The 14,467-nt window shown below is 38.9% G+C and overlaps 1 protein-coding gene across 2 annotated transcripts in view; it reads right to left on the minus strand.

Moving 5' to 3' along the window:
• Positions 1 to 14,467, minus strand: part of LOC105250399 (suppressor of lurcher protein 1) — a 265,289-nt gene that overhangs the window by 2,212 nt on the left and 248,610 nt on the right. For both annotated transcript variants that reach the window (XM_011256469.3, XM_025415580.1), the window contains exons 11-12: positions 5,497 to 5,707; positions 1,972 to 2,219 (exon numbers count right to left, since the gene is read on the minus strand). In XM_011256469.3, coding sequence (XP_011254771.2) covers positions 1,972 to 2,219; positions 5,497 to 5,707 — 459 coding nt within the window. The remainder of the gene's footprint in view (positions 1 to 1,971; positions 2,220 to 5,496; positions 5,708 to 14,467) is intronic.

A 14,467-nucleotide genomic window follows, 5' to 3' on the forward strand; every position in this document is an offset into this window, starting at 1 on the left:
TTCATATTGTTTGGTTTCGTCGAGTCAATTTCTCGAGCACCATGTATAACCGTGCAAAATTCAATTTTACATAATTACGCGGCCCGCGAAGCAAATCGCGTTATTATTTCAGGCTCCTTTGTGCGGGCTCAATCGAAATCGTGATGACTAATGCAGATACATTTTTATTTAACGTCGTGACACATTCGAGGTAGAGTTATCGACGAAATTAATCGGATTGTAGCAAAACGAGCGAATATCTATAACATTTCAATCGGCGAAGAAGGGGAGAAAGAGAGAGAACATTTGCACATTTTTTTCCCGTTTCCTTTCGCAATTGTTACCGTTCGGAAACGGCGTTTAAACGAGCGACCGAACCGAAGCTCCAAGATGTATTTCGGGCTATTAAGCCCTGGCATGGACGCCCATGCCGGGGCTACTCCCCCGGCTAGCAACAATGCTCCAAGTTGTAACAAAAGTTTCTCACCGAATCCGAGGTATTCGACCCCGTTTGCGCGAAACGAGTGAATAACGGGCTTCTCTCCGCGCAATTCGATTTGACGCGCCACGGGCTTTAAAGTATACCACCTTAATTCATTCTGCTGCTACCTTTTCCAGGCTTCGCGCTTCTATCCATTTGCGCGAGCGGGCGCGTGACTTTTCGCCTCCTTCTCGGTAGAATGAGAATGCGAATGAACGAATCTTCGTACAATTCAGAGAGCGAGATCCCTCCGCCGGCTTTTCTCTCTCGTAAGGCGTTCTTTTATGTTCAAAAGACTCAATTATTTTCCAGAATGTACGTCCGCTCTCGCTTTTTTTCTCTGTCTCTCTCTCTCTCTTTCCTACGAAATGTACACAGTAAGAAGGAAAATCAGAGGGCAAGAGAGAGCAAAATCTGTCATGGAGATTGAGAGAAGAATTTTAAATACCCGGGATATAATAACTATGACGCGATGGTTAACAGCTACTTGCGGATTGCATAATGCAAGCTGTTAGGAGGAACGAGACTTGGTCCGATTGAGGTTTCAGGAGAAACCCTATTAATATCACGCACAATTCTCTTGTTACATTGTAAGGAACATTATGTTACATCACAAGACTGTATTATTAGTTCTAAAATTCAATTGAGTATAATACGTTGTATTTTTAGCTGGTAATATCGCGGATAGATTTCTTTCGTCTTTCATAAAAATTCCTTTTATAATATCACATCTTTCAACGATTCCTTATTCATTTTATCTCGAACGGGCCAACTCTCTTCGCTTGCCGATTTCATTCAATTAAAACGGTGCGCAAATTTTTCTGTAATAATAAAAAAAATTATTCGCGAAAAAAGATATTCGCTTTTTATTTTAAATGTCAAAAATGGAATATAACGTTTTACTATCATATTACGGTTTATGTATCGCGATCATAACATGCGCGATAACTTTGCGCAGTCCATGCTTTACATTTTTCTCCCGTTTCCGATATTTATCCGTAAATTATTGTATTTCATACGGAGAGAGAGCGCGGACATGACATATATATCTGTAGATATGAACCTGGGCAATTTTTTTTTTAAATTCGAATGTAGAAATAAACTTATGCGATAAACGAAATATTCTCATCGGAGTCGACCCGGCGTGTGTCGCATTTTTTTTTTTTTTTTTTTTTTTAACAACGCGTATTTCATACTTCACATTTTCCATAACGAAATTGTCGACGAGGATAAATAATGAACAGCGTAATACGCGTCTAAATGTTCGTCGGGTGTGAAAATAACGTATATTTATGATATTTAACGAGAGGAATTTTACGAGGCAAATCTCGTTTTCCCTCAACGAGACCCATCATATCTTTGTTAGAGATCACGTCGGTCTCTCGTCGTTACAATGGTATTGCGAATGACTTAAAAAACTCGAAAAATATCTAGCTTTCTGCTCAGGTAGAGGCAGAAAATGCGCCGCATAGTAATACAATTAATTAACTAATTTCACGAAAGCTCCTCACCGTGCCGTGCCGATCCGTTGCTCGCAGGTATCTTTATCGTGTAATTCTCCTCCTCGTCTAGGAACACGTAGCTGGCATTAAAGCCCGTAGCGTCGAGACGATCGTTACTCTTGAACGTAACGCGGAAGAACTTCCTGTCGCTGTAAATGTCGAATTCCTTCATCTGACCGCAATGCCTCTTGTACTTTCGGTCTCTGATCATGTAATTGGAGAATTCGACGTAATCGCTGGCTGATACAGCTTCGCACCTGCAGAAAATTTCAGTTTGTTAACAAACGATTTCTCTTATTTAATCGACCGGGAAGGAATCATCATTGTCGGCGTTTTGTTTGATTTAATCGTTTGCAAACACATGATACATACGGTATTACAATTGATAGATATTCTGTATATAATTACGTGCAAGATACGTATCATTTATACGTACAGCATCGATTTGATCGCTCTGTCGTTCGGTATTATTCACCAAGATAATGTCAACAAAAAAAAACGATAAATAAAGAAAATAGAAACATTGTTTCCGAATAAAAAAAACATTTACTTTCTACATATTCAAAAATTGGCTAGCAAAATATATGTTAATTTTTTACATTTATTGAAGCGAATAGACTACGATTTTTATTTTAACAGCGTGTTTGTAACCGCATGTATATACATAAATACGTATACTTTAATTGAATCCATCAACTTTGTATATGTTTCTTTCTTTTTTATTTATTTTTCATATTTTAATCCTCCCATATATATCCTCCCATATATATAATCGTAAAAAAATAATAATAAAAATTAATATCGTTCGCGTGAAATAAAAACACACGATGTCATAAAACACATCACAATATATCTATTTCTATTGCACATTACGAAAACTTTGTGCATAACTCTGTGTTCTAACTTTATATATTTATATCGAGTTATCGCGTTTTCAAATTAAGTAAAACATCGCGCGCGCGGCAACTCCGGTAATTCTATCGGAATATATCAAGTAAAATAAATATATTCAGGGGATTAGTTAAAGTTTGGATAGTTAAACGACTCACTTAACTTTTCCTTGCAAGCTTTGATGGCTCAAAAACTTTGCCGGTCGCGCATTTCATTAAAGAAGTTATATGTATCTCTCTATCGTCCATTATTATATTTCTCGAAGAAGCTTGTCAGAAGGAGATTTTCGGTTTTCTACCTACGAGGCTATTCGCTTCGTAAAGTCGAAATCTTTCGATAAAATACGCGCGTATCGGCTGTGTATATTTGAGAATACGAGGATTATAGATTATTAAGCATTGAACTCTCCGGCATTCGATAAGCCGTTCAACTTTTTCTGCGCAATTCCACTCTTTTCAAAATACGCCCTCATACGAGATATACAATACATTGATATATATCCCTGATGAAAAATGAACTAGCAAAAAGCTCCCGATATCTACCTCCGAGAGGAATATCGATAAAATCCGGATGACTTTTCTTAACAGTCTTCCTTGGCTACCCTCTCGGTCATAAATTGCATTCATGGCTCCCTCTCTCTTTCTCTTCTTCGGAAGCATTTCCATAAATAATTCAATCTTGGCCTATTATTCACATCATTCTAATGCGAATGTTATATATTTGTGTAAAATACTTTTATGAGAAAGATTAGCAAAATTCAATTATTTTGTTTGATAATAATCTCATTATTTTAATGATATTAATATATCTTCATCAATATCTCGATAAAGTGTCGCGAAAAGCAATATATATGTAAGGGAACGTCTCTATTATTATATCTTTTATTACAGATATTGGATTGATTGGATAATACAATAATCCATTAGACATATTGGATAATGTAATAATAGTCTATTACTCTCTCATCCAGCGTAATTGAGGGCGGTCGCGATGACATATCGCTTGATAGAAAAATAGAGGTAATAAGTAAGATTTACACGTTCGTCTCCGGCTGCTACGTGACGAGACAAACGATACATCGTCGCGAAAAGAAATATTGATGCGTGAGCGATGGGGCTATTATCGCGGCGGTGAAGAATGTATACCGCGCCCGCTAGTTGGCCCGATGACATAAGTGGCAATTCGGGTGATAGATCATCATTTGCCCGGCGCGAGCGTAACCAAGAACGTCTCGAGAACTGTTTACCGGCGCTCAGATTTACGGCCGGGTGTGCACCCTTTTCCTCGTCTCGCAACGTTCCGGGGGTTGAAATGCATCCACCGAATAAAGCACCTTGCGACGGGTAGCGTTCGGTCCGATCGAACTCTCGTCTCGATGCGGTTGCGAGAGGGCGATATATATTTACGATTTCCCTTCTCCGAAGTAGCTACGAGGGAGAATCTTTCCCCGATTCTCCCCCCGTGTGTCGGTCGCGATAAACAGCAGGACGTCGATCCCGGGCGACAAAATTTATTAATTTGCAGAACGAGTCGCGTTGCGAGCCGCTCGGATGACGCGGATTCCATGTTCCTTGCATCATGGCACCGTGTGCGACAAACGAGCGCGTTGCGTTATAAAATTCGACAGAAATTGGCGAAACATGATTAATTAGCGGCTTCCGTGTAATGAACGTAGCGTAACGTTGCCGCCGGAATATTGATGGTCCTGCGATTTAATACGACCCAATTAGGAAGCAGCTATCATATGACCCGACGCGGCGCACCACTGGATTCTCCTCCTCCTCTCTCTCCCCTGTTTTTCCCTCGTCCTTCGATACGTTCCTCGCGACTACCCTCGCTTTTCTCTCCGATTCTCTTTATCTTCCACGTGCATATGCAAGCTGTTTATAAGCTCTCTGTCTGCCTCCACGTGGTCCATCTATCATGCTCTTCCATCTCTCTTGAAGTTCTGCGCCACCTGCTGTTGTATTTTCCGAAAAAGAGCTGCAGTATGTTATATTGTTACTGCGGATAATGGGTAATATGCTCGTTAATAACAGTCTGTAGCATGGATGACACGTAATTGGTTCTGTTCCTCGAAAGGCCGCCAAGATATCCTTCACCGCAGGACTTCCTTCCGTGTTTCGATAAGTAGCTGAGAACTTGGATGCAGTTTGATATAACGAGCCGTCTCGACTCCCAGTGTGAGTCCAAAATTGGACGACCTATCGTCGCAAATAGATTCGTTCAAAAGTAGAATACACCTACATCGAATCTCGACGAAGACGAGATATATTCCTGTCTCACATTTCTTTTACGATATGTCTCGCGTTAGAAAAATCCGAGATGATTAGCCTGATTCATTATCAGGCACGGATGTTCCATTAAATATTTACCGCGATATGTATTTTTGCTGTTAATATAATTATCGTCAGTCGCTTTTATTCCATTACTCGATATCGCATTATCATTTATATTAATTAATTTTCGTTTCTCATTATATGGAATTTCCGCGACATCATTCATTGACGGGCATTGTTTGCTGAATTCTTTCATTTCGAAATTATTCGCGACTCTGACGACGTCAAAAATTACTAATTCTGTGTCCCCTCCTTCTTTCATAAGAAAGAAAGGATTCGCTTACGAAAGAAAGGATTCGCTTACGGTAACACTCCCTCGACGTCGAAGAAGTGGAAATGAAGGTGAACCCGCTCGTTAAGTTGACCATTGAAGAAGTAGTGGCACTCCGTGCTACGAGGATACAGCCCAGGATAATTTGGCGACGCGAACGTACCATTCCGGGTCTCGTTGCTGTTGAAAACAAAGGCACACGGAAACTTCCCTTGGTCCTGCCGACCTGTCGTTATCCCGAAGTCTGAAACAGCCAAACATGCATTCGTAAGTATGCTGCAGCTTGAACCAGCATTAGACGATGAGCTCTAAAGGAGCTCCTCTCTTTCTCTATCTCCCTTGTTTTTGAGACGAAACAAGACGAAAACTTTGTTCTCTCATCTACCTATTTTTCAATTAAATGCTAGTTATCGCGGTGTTTATTAAAGATAGAGAGAGAAGGCGGGGAAAAATATATAGCAGTACAACTAATTTAATTTAATTTCTGGCGCGTTGAATGTACAAAGGGGATCTTCGCTGTTCTCTTTTTTCAACGTTCACAATTATTATCCTCGCGTACTTCATTATTACAGAAGAGAGAGAAGGGGTACATTTATAATCTCCTGAGCGGTTTAATAAATATTGACACGTACTAATAGCTGGGTGTGCACCGTAATACAAATCATTGGCGGTACAATCGTGACGTTGTAATAAATGCGTCCGAGAAATATGAATAATATCGAAGTAATTACTAATGTATTATTAATCGACAGTTTCAATATAGAGGCAGCATCAAAATCAAATATTAAATCCCGGGGAGGGTTTCGAACATGCCATTCGCGCGCGTATACATGTACAGAAGCCCATGTAAAGCCTGCGGCGCAGGATGATGCTTGTTCCCATGCTATATTGCTTGCAAGGCGGTTTACTGACAACGGTTTGGTGTTGGAAAATGCGATGCATGTCAAAACGATGCTCTGCATAGTTAAATTTCACGCTATTCACTATTGGTTGCATCGACAATTAGCAAAGCTTTCATTTCTAGCTCAATTCTCGTCTCGCGAGAATCGATTTTCCTGCTTCAAATATAGCGATGAGAAAATTAAATAAATGAGATAAATAAAAATTATCATACATCTTTTTCGAACCTGCGCCAACTGATTGTCAAATATCGCAAGAGACCAAGCTTGTATATTCTCAAAAAGTTGACCAGGATCAATCAGTTTATCTCGTTCAAGCGAAAGACCAGACGCGTGGACTATTTTATATTTTTTAATCCCTCTTTTTTTGTCGCAAGAAATTATTTCATCTCGCACTCTGTTCGATCGTATTCGGTACGTTCGAGATACAGTTAATTCTGTTCGGGGCTGATCTATCGGTACGACAAGCAAATCGAGAGGCACCGCGGGACGGCCGTAAAATAATTGAATAACTACCTGCAAACATTCCGAGTGTCCGTGGCTGGCGCGACTTCGTGACCCTTTTTTTTCCTTCTCGACCACCTGACCATCCCAGTCGATTAAAATTTCTCGACAGAAGCGGCCGAAACCTCATTACGGACGACTCAATTAACTTCGATCGCGACGAACGCCCCAGAGCGACGGCTGCGAACCGAGAACGGATGGTTTAGGAAAGATTCCCGGCGCTTCCTTCCGCCAGAAAACTTTCCCGGAAAGTGATTTCCATCCCTCGTCGGTTTTCTCTCTCCCGTTGAAAAATATTCGTCTCAGCGACGCGTCGCCGTCGGCGGTGGCCGCCCCGGGAAGTGGCATCGTACAAGGCAAGAGAGAGAAACGCCGAGGGACTTCCGGGAGAAGAGTATGTTAATTACGAGATCGGTCCCCGTTGTCACACACAGGGAGAAACCGTCCGTTTGAAACGACTCGGTCGCAGTTACTGCGGAACTCTCGAGAGGAGTTCCTAAAGTGCGGTACACCGCGCCGCGAGGTCCAAGTTTCTCCCCTGGCTGTAAACATCGAGTAATAAGCTTCCGCGAGACTTTTGCGCTTAGTTAGCCACATTTGTTACGGTCACCGTGTATACGGTCACTCTGTCTTGCTGCGGTCGACGCTGGAAGGAGGCGAACAACGGTGGATGATGGTCGGCGGGTCGGTATCTGGGGGGAGGGGGGGGGGAAATGCGAAAACGCGTTGAAAAGCACCGAGAGTCGGTCAACCCGACCATTTTTCTTCCGTGAACCTTTTCCTTTTTAGCTCACCTCGCAATCGCATATTGTCTCCTTTATTCGCAACGCTATCCCCTCGTGCGCGAGATTCTCCGTCTACTTCATATTCATAAGAAGTGATATTAAAATTCACAGTAGTAATCCACAAAAATTGCGAATAATGCATAGCAATTGAAACTCTATTTGAATGAAAGTAGGTGGGTAGAATTTAGACAATTTTGGAAAAATCAATCTCTCCTCCTCTCCGATGCCTATGAATCTCGTGATAAAAAGATAAATTGATTTTTCGAAGAAATACTAGAATTAGTGCGCGGGAAACGTCGTTCGAGGCTTGTTACCGTAATTGTAATTTTTCAATACCGCGCGGAACAAATGTAATAATACATCTGCAATCTTTTTATTTTGCGTTTCCTCTTTCCTCCTTCTCCCCCTTTCCGCCTACACAATCGGAGTGAAACGTTTCACGTTTCAAATGTTTGCTTGTGAAAAAAATTCTGCAAATCTTTTTTTATTTATGCCCATTGTGCATGTATAAAATGTTTACAAAAATCTCGTACTGTAGAAAACCTTGCATAAAAAAAAAGAGGATATTTCCTTTTTTTATTTGTTTATCACTACAGTATCAATTCGCGAAACCATTGAACCTTCACGTATATTTGCCAAAAATGAAATTTTCCATAAAAAAATGATATTGAGAATATTATTCTATAATATTACATAGTTTTAGAATTATCTAAGCTATATGTAAATGTTATACTATGAAAGTAACACATGATCTCTTTTTCTCTCTCTTTCTCTGGAAAACAAATATTACGTCGTTGCAACCAAACGACCGATCGTATATTTGTCATTTAGAACCTTTAAGCATGCACACAGTACACCGTATTTTCGCCGGAGAGAATTGCCCGATTGCAATTAAAATTCCAGATTCGTATTCGTTGCGTAATTTTTATTGTTACGAGCTCGTAAAGAGTGCTCCTTGACGGCACACGAGAGATATCGCGAACGTTTAAGAATTCAACGTAATGTTGCCGTGTGAGCTAAACTCAACGCTGGACGTCCGTGTGCATAGAATGTATAGGGAATTGTAGTATAAGCGAAACGATTTCTGATACAAATGCAAATGGAAAATGCGGAATGTTAAATGTAAAATTTGTACAAAGCCCTATCAGAGAGAAAACCGACTTTGAATATTCTTAAATAGATTTTTTAGTACTCGCCGATGTGATTAATAAAATGAGAATGATGTGATTAATAAAATGAGAATGATGTGATTAATAAAATGATAGAAATTTGCACCAAGTTTTAATAATGCATTTATTTCATTAAATTACAAATTGAAAATGTCGCTTTTCTCGTCGTACACAATGTTACTCGGCAAATTAAAGTTTGAATAATTAAAGTTAACAATAATGTACTTCAAATGTTTACTTTTTCGAAACCCTGTAATATTATCTTGTAATTGGAGACAATTTTAATTATCTTTACCTTAATATGAACGATTTCCATGTTCGAGGAATCTTCAAAGTTGATTTTCTCCAAATGTTTCATATGAAAAAATTTTCTATATTTTCGACTTGCGTTTGAGGAAATATGTCCATATCGCTTGTATTACGATTTTTTATGCATCCTGCACATCGTTCCGAATACTTTAGGTTTTCTCGTAGAACGTGTGCGCTTTCTTACGTATCTTAGAAAACAACGATCGTTGCTCTTTTTCTTCCCATGTTTACTATTCGCTGTATAATATTCTCTTTCTCTTTTTCGTCTTCGCACGTCGCGCTTTCATATCTTGGCTAAAGGAATATCTTAATTTACATAACGCGGCATCATCGTACAATGCACCCATCGCAAAGATATTTTAATCAACCGAGCGTGATATACGAGCGTATGATGTTGGCGCAAACCGCAAACCTGTCTGGCGAATTAAGCGTGGAATTCGGCGCTGTTGCGTTGCTCGTTGTCTCTCAGTGGTGCAGCAGATGTTGTGTAATCAGTGCGATTAAACTGATTTTCATAACGCGAGTCGAAAATTAATTATCGGAAAGAGCAAAGATTTGCAAATAAAAGAGGTACAGATATTTAATTTTTTTTTTTTAATTCCTAAATCTGTGTTTGGAAAAAGTCGAATTATGGAAAAATATCCGCAGCGCGCGAAAATATTTCCAGATGAGATTGAGAGACGCTTCTGTTAAAAATGCACCGTTTTCACGTAAGTAATAACGCGCATTAGAGCTGGTCTCGATTAAGGAGAGAGGAAACTCAACAAAATTTTTCATCGAAATTATGATGGATGCATTTTATGAAAATTCAATAAAGGTGCATTAACCGCCTTTCGCGATAATGAGGTAAATTTTGTTGCTTTTCGTGGAAAACATATATAATAATCATAATTTTATCAACCGCGTCATCTCTACATTTGCAATTTTAGCAGAGTATGATAGAATACGACGGGATTGGAACGTTTCTCGGACGCGGCATTCGCGATTTCGCCGATTCATCGAAAATGAAATGCTCCGCACGCGTAAAGTGTCAGATAATTAGCGACAAATAGATCGCAGCATCCGCGCCGCGTCTGCTTTTAATAGAATTTACCGTCTCTGATGATCACGTATAGCGCAAATATTTGTTGAATTATATGTATTCGACAATCTCTCTTTAACGTAATGCAGCATAATCGATAGTATTGCTAAATCAGCTGCTTATTATCAGAGCGCCTACTGATTACGGTTGAAATTATCATTCACTATCGAACGCACCCCCAACACGCGCTTTATTGTCAGATACGCGTAATCAAATACATAAACTCGCGTGCAAATCATGCTTAGAGAGATGAGCGAAAATTAGCGTTACAATAGAGAGACTTCCATCATCATTTTACAGTTGAAATCTAACGATCTAATTGCGAATTTTTTAAACGTGAAATGTTTTAAAAATCAAGAGCGACGAGGGTTACTTGAGTCACGTTTTCGCGGTGTCGCACATTCTTTCCACGGCGATCAATCGGAATGACTGATGCGTGCGTTCCGCGCGCGTAATTCCTTAATGCGTGGGCGTCGCGCAATTTGTCTCCTGTTCCGACCGTTGAATTTCGACGTCGAAATCGGATATTTATGACACAGTCGCGCCTCGCTTTATGACATTTCCCGATAGCTCGCGACGGGCAACGGCGCGGTTAAAGGCATCTCTGCATAACGCGTGTTACGTTCGATCGGATCTGGCCGTGATCTGATATTCATTTGCGGCATCCGGAACGCAGAGAGTGCGCAGGGAGAGTCCCTAGATCACACGCGCGAGCGCGCATCAAATTTAAAAGTATGTGACACGCGTCTGAATTTAAAATTGACACTTTTTTGAATTATTCCATCTCACGCGATATTCGTTAAATTACTTTCGTCTCTTTTTCTCGCGAAAGTTTTCGCTATCAAATAAATTAAATTTAAATCTATCAATAAATTATATAATAATAAATATATATTAAAATTTTATATATAAAGTATTAAAAATTAGCGAAATTAGCAAAATTTTCCATTACGATGTCGCGTATTTTTTGTTTGCCGACTTTTATTATACAACGTGTACAGAGTGTAAGAAAGGACCCCGAGAAGAAAGTTGCGCAACAATTACTCATTTATTAAGCGTACCGTTAATAAGCAAGGAGCTCGTAATTTAACGAGTGCCCCAAGCATTGCGCGCCTTTTCTCGATTGCAAGCTCGGAGAATTTGGAGTCCATTTTTCATTGTCTGCTTTTCCAACTTGGAAATTCTTAATATTTAAATATTCCGGTAACTATATTTCATATTAAGATTTCATACAGGTGTAGATTGCTCGAAATTAAACGGCATTTTTAAAAATTTGCGATTATTGGGACACCCCGTATATCGAAAACCCGAAGCCAGAAAAATGGCAGAGGAAGATTAGATAGACGACAGAGTAAAGCATTTCGCACAGTCTCAATTAATTCTGAAGCAAAAAAAAGATAGATAGATTTATCAGATCCACATGTAGAACTGATAATATACGTATATATATATATATGTCGCTCTCGCTGTGCGGGATGCTGTTTTTTTCCACTGAATATCTGTATCTAAATTTGTTTACGATCAGTTAAGGGAAGCGTTCAGCGCGAGAGACATTTTAATGTATTATAATTTAATCGGTCGGTTATTCATCCGCGTAGCGGACACTCTGCGTCAGTTATGCGTTGCGTGAATGCGTTACGCATCGTTCATATTATGAATTGGCTGATTTTATTTCGATGATTACCGGCAACGTGCCAGAAAATATAAACTGTCCCGTTCGATTGAGTGCATTACGATATGGAGTGAATAAATCAATATTACTAAGTTCCCAAATGGCATCATATTGACATGTGTATATAGAGGGCATAAATAAACGAGTTTTCCGAAATGTTCTTGCGAATTATCGGGACTCGCGATGCCGGTAGTGGATTTTGCATGTGTGCGTGTGTCGATGTTTATTACCGGGAAATCATCGAATTAATACCCACGGGCAAATAGTTGCGCGCGCGATGGTTCTTTAATGTTTATTGAATATTTAGTAAAACGCGCGAACGTTGTGTACAATTTCGGCATTACAATTTAATGCTCGCAGTCATATATCTTTCCTCTCGCGTTGATCTCGAGAAATATTATCTCCATACGTATTTGGAAAATTGATTATATATTGATTTAATATTTTTGCGCATCGTTATTACGATTGTAATATCTTATTCGCTCGCCGCTTGACATTTATTTCAAATTTAAAGTCCGTTTTTGGTTAGTTTGACAGTGACTTTTTTTTACTAGTATCGTTCAAACGCTCTGCGTTTCAGCGTTTCAGGGTTTTCATTTTGAAATGACCCCCCATACTCGACCCGCTCTTTTTTTCCGGTCGCGCCGCTTGTTTCGCGCTTGCAACAAGCAATGCTCGCTCTCGCGCAAGGGAGTTAAAGTAACGAGACCGTTGCACGTTTGTCCGCGCTTTGTTTCACATTTTTGCGGAAATTACAGGCTGCTATTTGAACATCATATGTCCCGATGCAGACCGCAATTTAACGAGAACAGTAATAGAATTGATAAATCGTGCCAGATAACCGTAATAAGACACCAATTTCACAATTTCAAGCGCCCATTTAGCCGAAAGTAAAATCATCGAATTTCGTGACGTTTTAGATAAGCTGAAGGTAATTTATATATATATATATATATATATATATATATATATATATATATATATACGTTATATATAGCGTAAATATTTAAAAATAAATTTTTTTTATCACTCGTGAAAATAAATTGCTCCTTTTTATTATATTAGATCTTTTATTAAAAGATCTGGATGCTCGAGAAACTCAAATATTTTCCATGAAACTCTGAAACAATATGCATTTTTACAGAAATGTATCTCTTGAAATAAAAATAATATTATACGAATAAATAAAGTTAAATAAATATAAATTTTTCCATGTAAAATTCAGTGCTTTCGTATACGTTTAAAAAATTGTCGCACAATTTTCACGGAATTACTTTTAATATTTTCCAATAACATTACGTTCGATTCTGTTCACTTCACATGAAAATAGTTATTGGTGTTTTAAAAATTCCAGCGTTTTCACAATGTTGTTAATCGACATCTTCTCATATATATATATATATATATATATATATATATATATATATATATATAATCCCATATTTATATAATTGAGAGGGATATTACCGAATTATTTTACATCTGTACGTTACAGATATTATAATCGCACATGTTGCACGCCGAAGGAGCAAACAATCTCACTGTGTTTGTCGAACAGCGTTTGTGTTGCGAACTTTGATATATCGCGAGTACTCTCGGGATTGCGTGTCGGTCGAACGAATCTCCGTTAACCGGCGAGAGAGTTACACGAGGTAGACGGGAAACCTATTTTGTTTCGCCGTGGCGATTTCGCGATTGAGATTCACGCATGGGTACCGAAAGAGGAAGAAAGAGAGAATGAACGAGAGAGAGAGAGGAGAGAGAGAGAGAGAGAGAGAGAGAGCTCTCTTTCGGCTCCGGTATTCGCGGCGGTATCCGGAGAATGGTGGATCCAATAAAATGGTACGTTTAGTTGCCCGTTACTCCGATAAAGCCTAGCCGAGGCGACCTACGGCATCAATTTTTCAAGGTTGCCGAGACGAGAAATTTTCTCCGTCTTGGGTCGCTTCTCTTCCTCCCTCCGATGAAAGCGGATACATAATCTCGTGGATATATACTGGATATATACTGGGTGTATTGAAAGTTGCTACATTCTTTATATTTTTATGTTTTAATGTAGGAATATTTAATGTACGTACCATATATTATCTTTTGTTGCGAGAGACTTCCTTATATTCTTCTTTTAAAGTTTCATCATGACAGCGACTGGGCGGTATCTTTCTGTCAGTATTTTTTAATATAAATCAACGACGGGCTCCTCTCTCTTTTGTATGTATAATTTGATTTTCTATCTGGGACAGTATTTTGACGAAATAAAAAAGGGGAGTGCTGACATTAATTTGCATGTCATGAATTGTTATAATTTCAAGATTTATTATAAAGGGAGAAATTTTCTGAATCATCCTCACACACTTTGAATCATGTAGAAATTACTAAATATGTTTCTGAAATATGTCATTTTGAAATATCATGTTTTTTGTCTTATTTTCATCTAAAAATTCGTCACCTCGCGAATTTTCGTTATTTTCTGCTGAAAAGAAGATCACCCGTAGTCCTTCCCTCTTTATTCGCAAAATGAGATTTCATGAATTTAAATATCTAATCCTCTACATCCTTTTAATTCGACACTTGTATTTTTTTCTTTT

Source organism: Camponotus floridanus, unplaced genomic scaffold, assembly GCF_003227725.1.
Source record: "Camponotus floridanus strain SB8 unplaced genomic scaffold, Cflo_v7.5 scaffold1, whole genome shotgun sequence".
NCBI classification, from domain to species: domain Eukaryota; kingdom Metazoa; phylum Arthropoda; class Insecta; order Hymenoptera; family Formicidae; genus Camponotus; species Camponotus floridanus.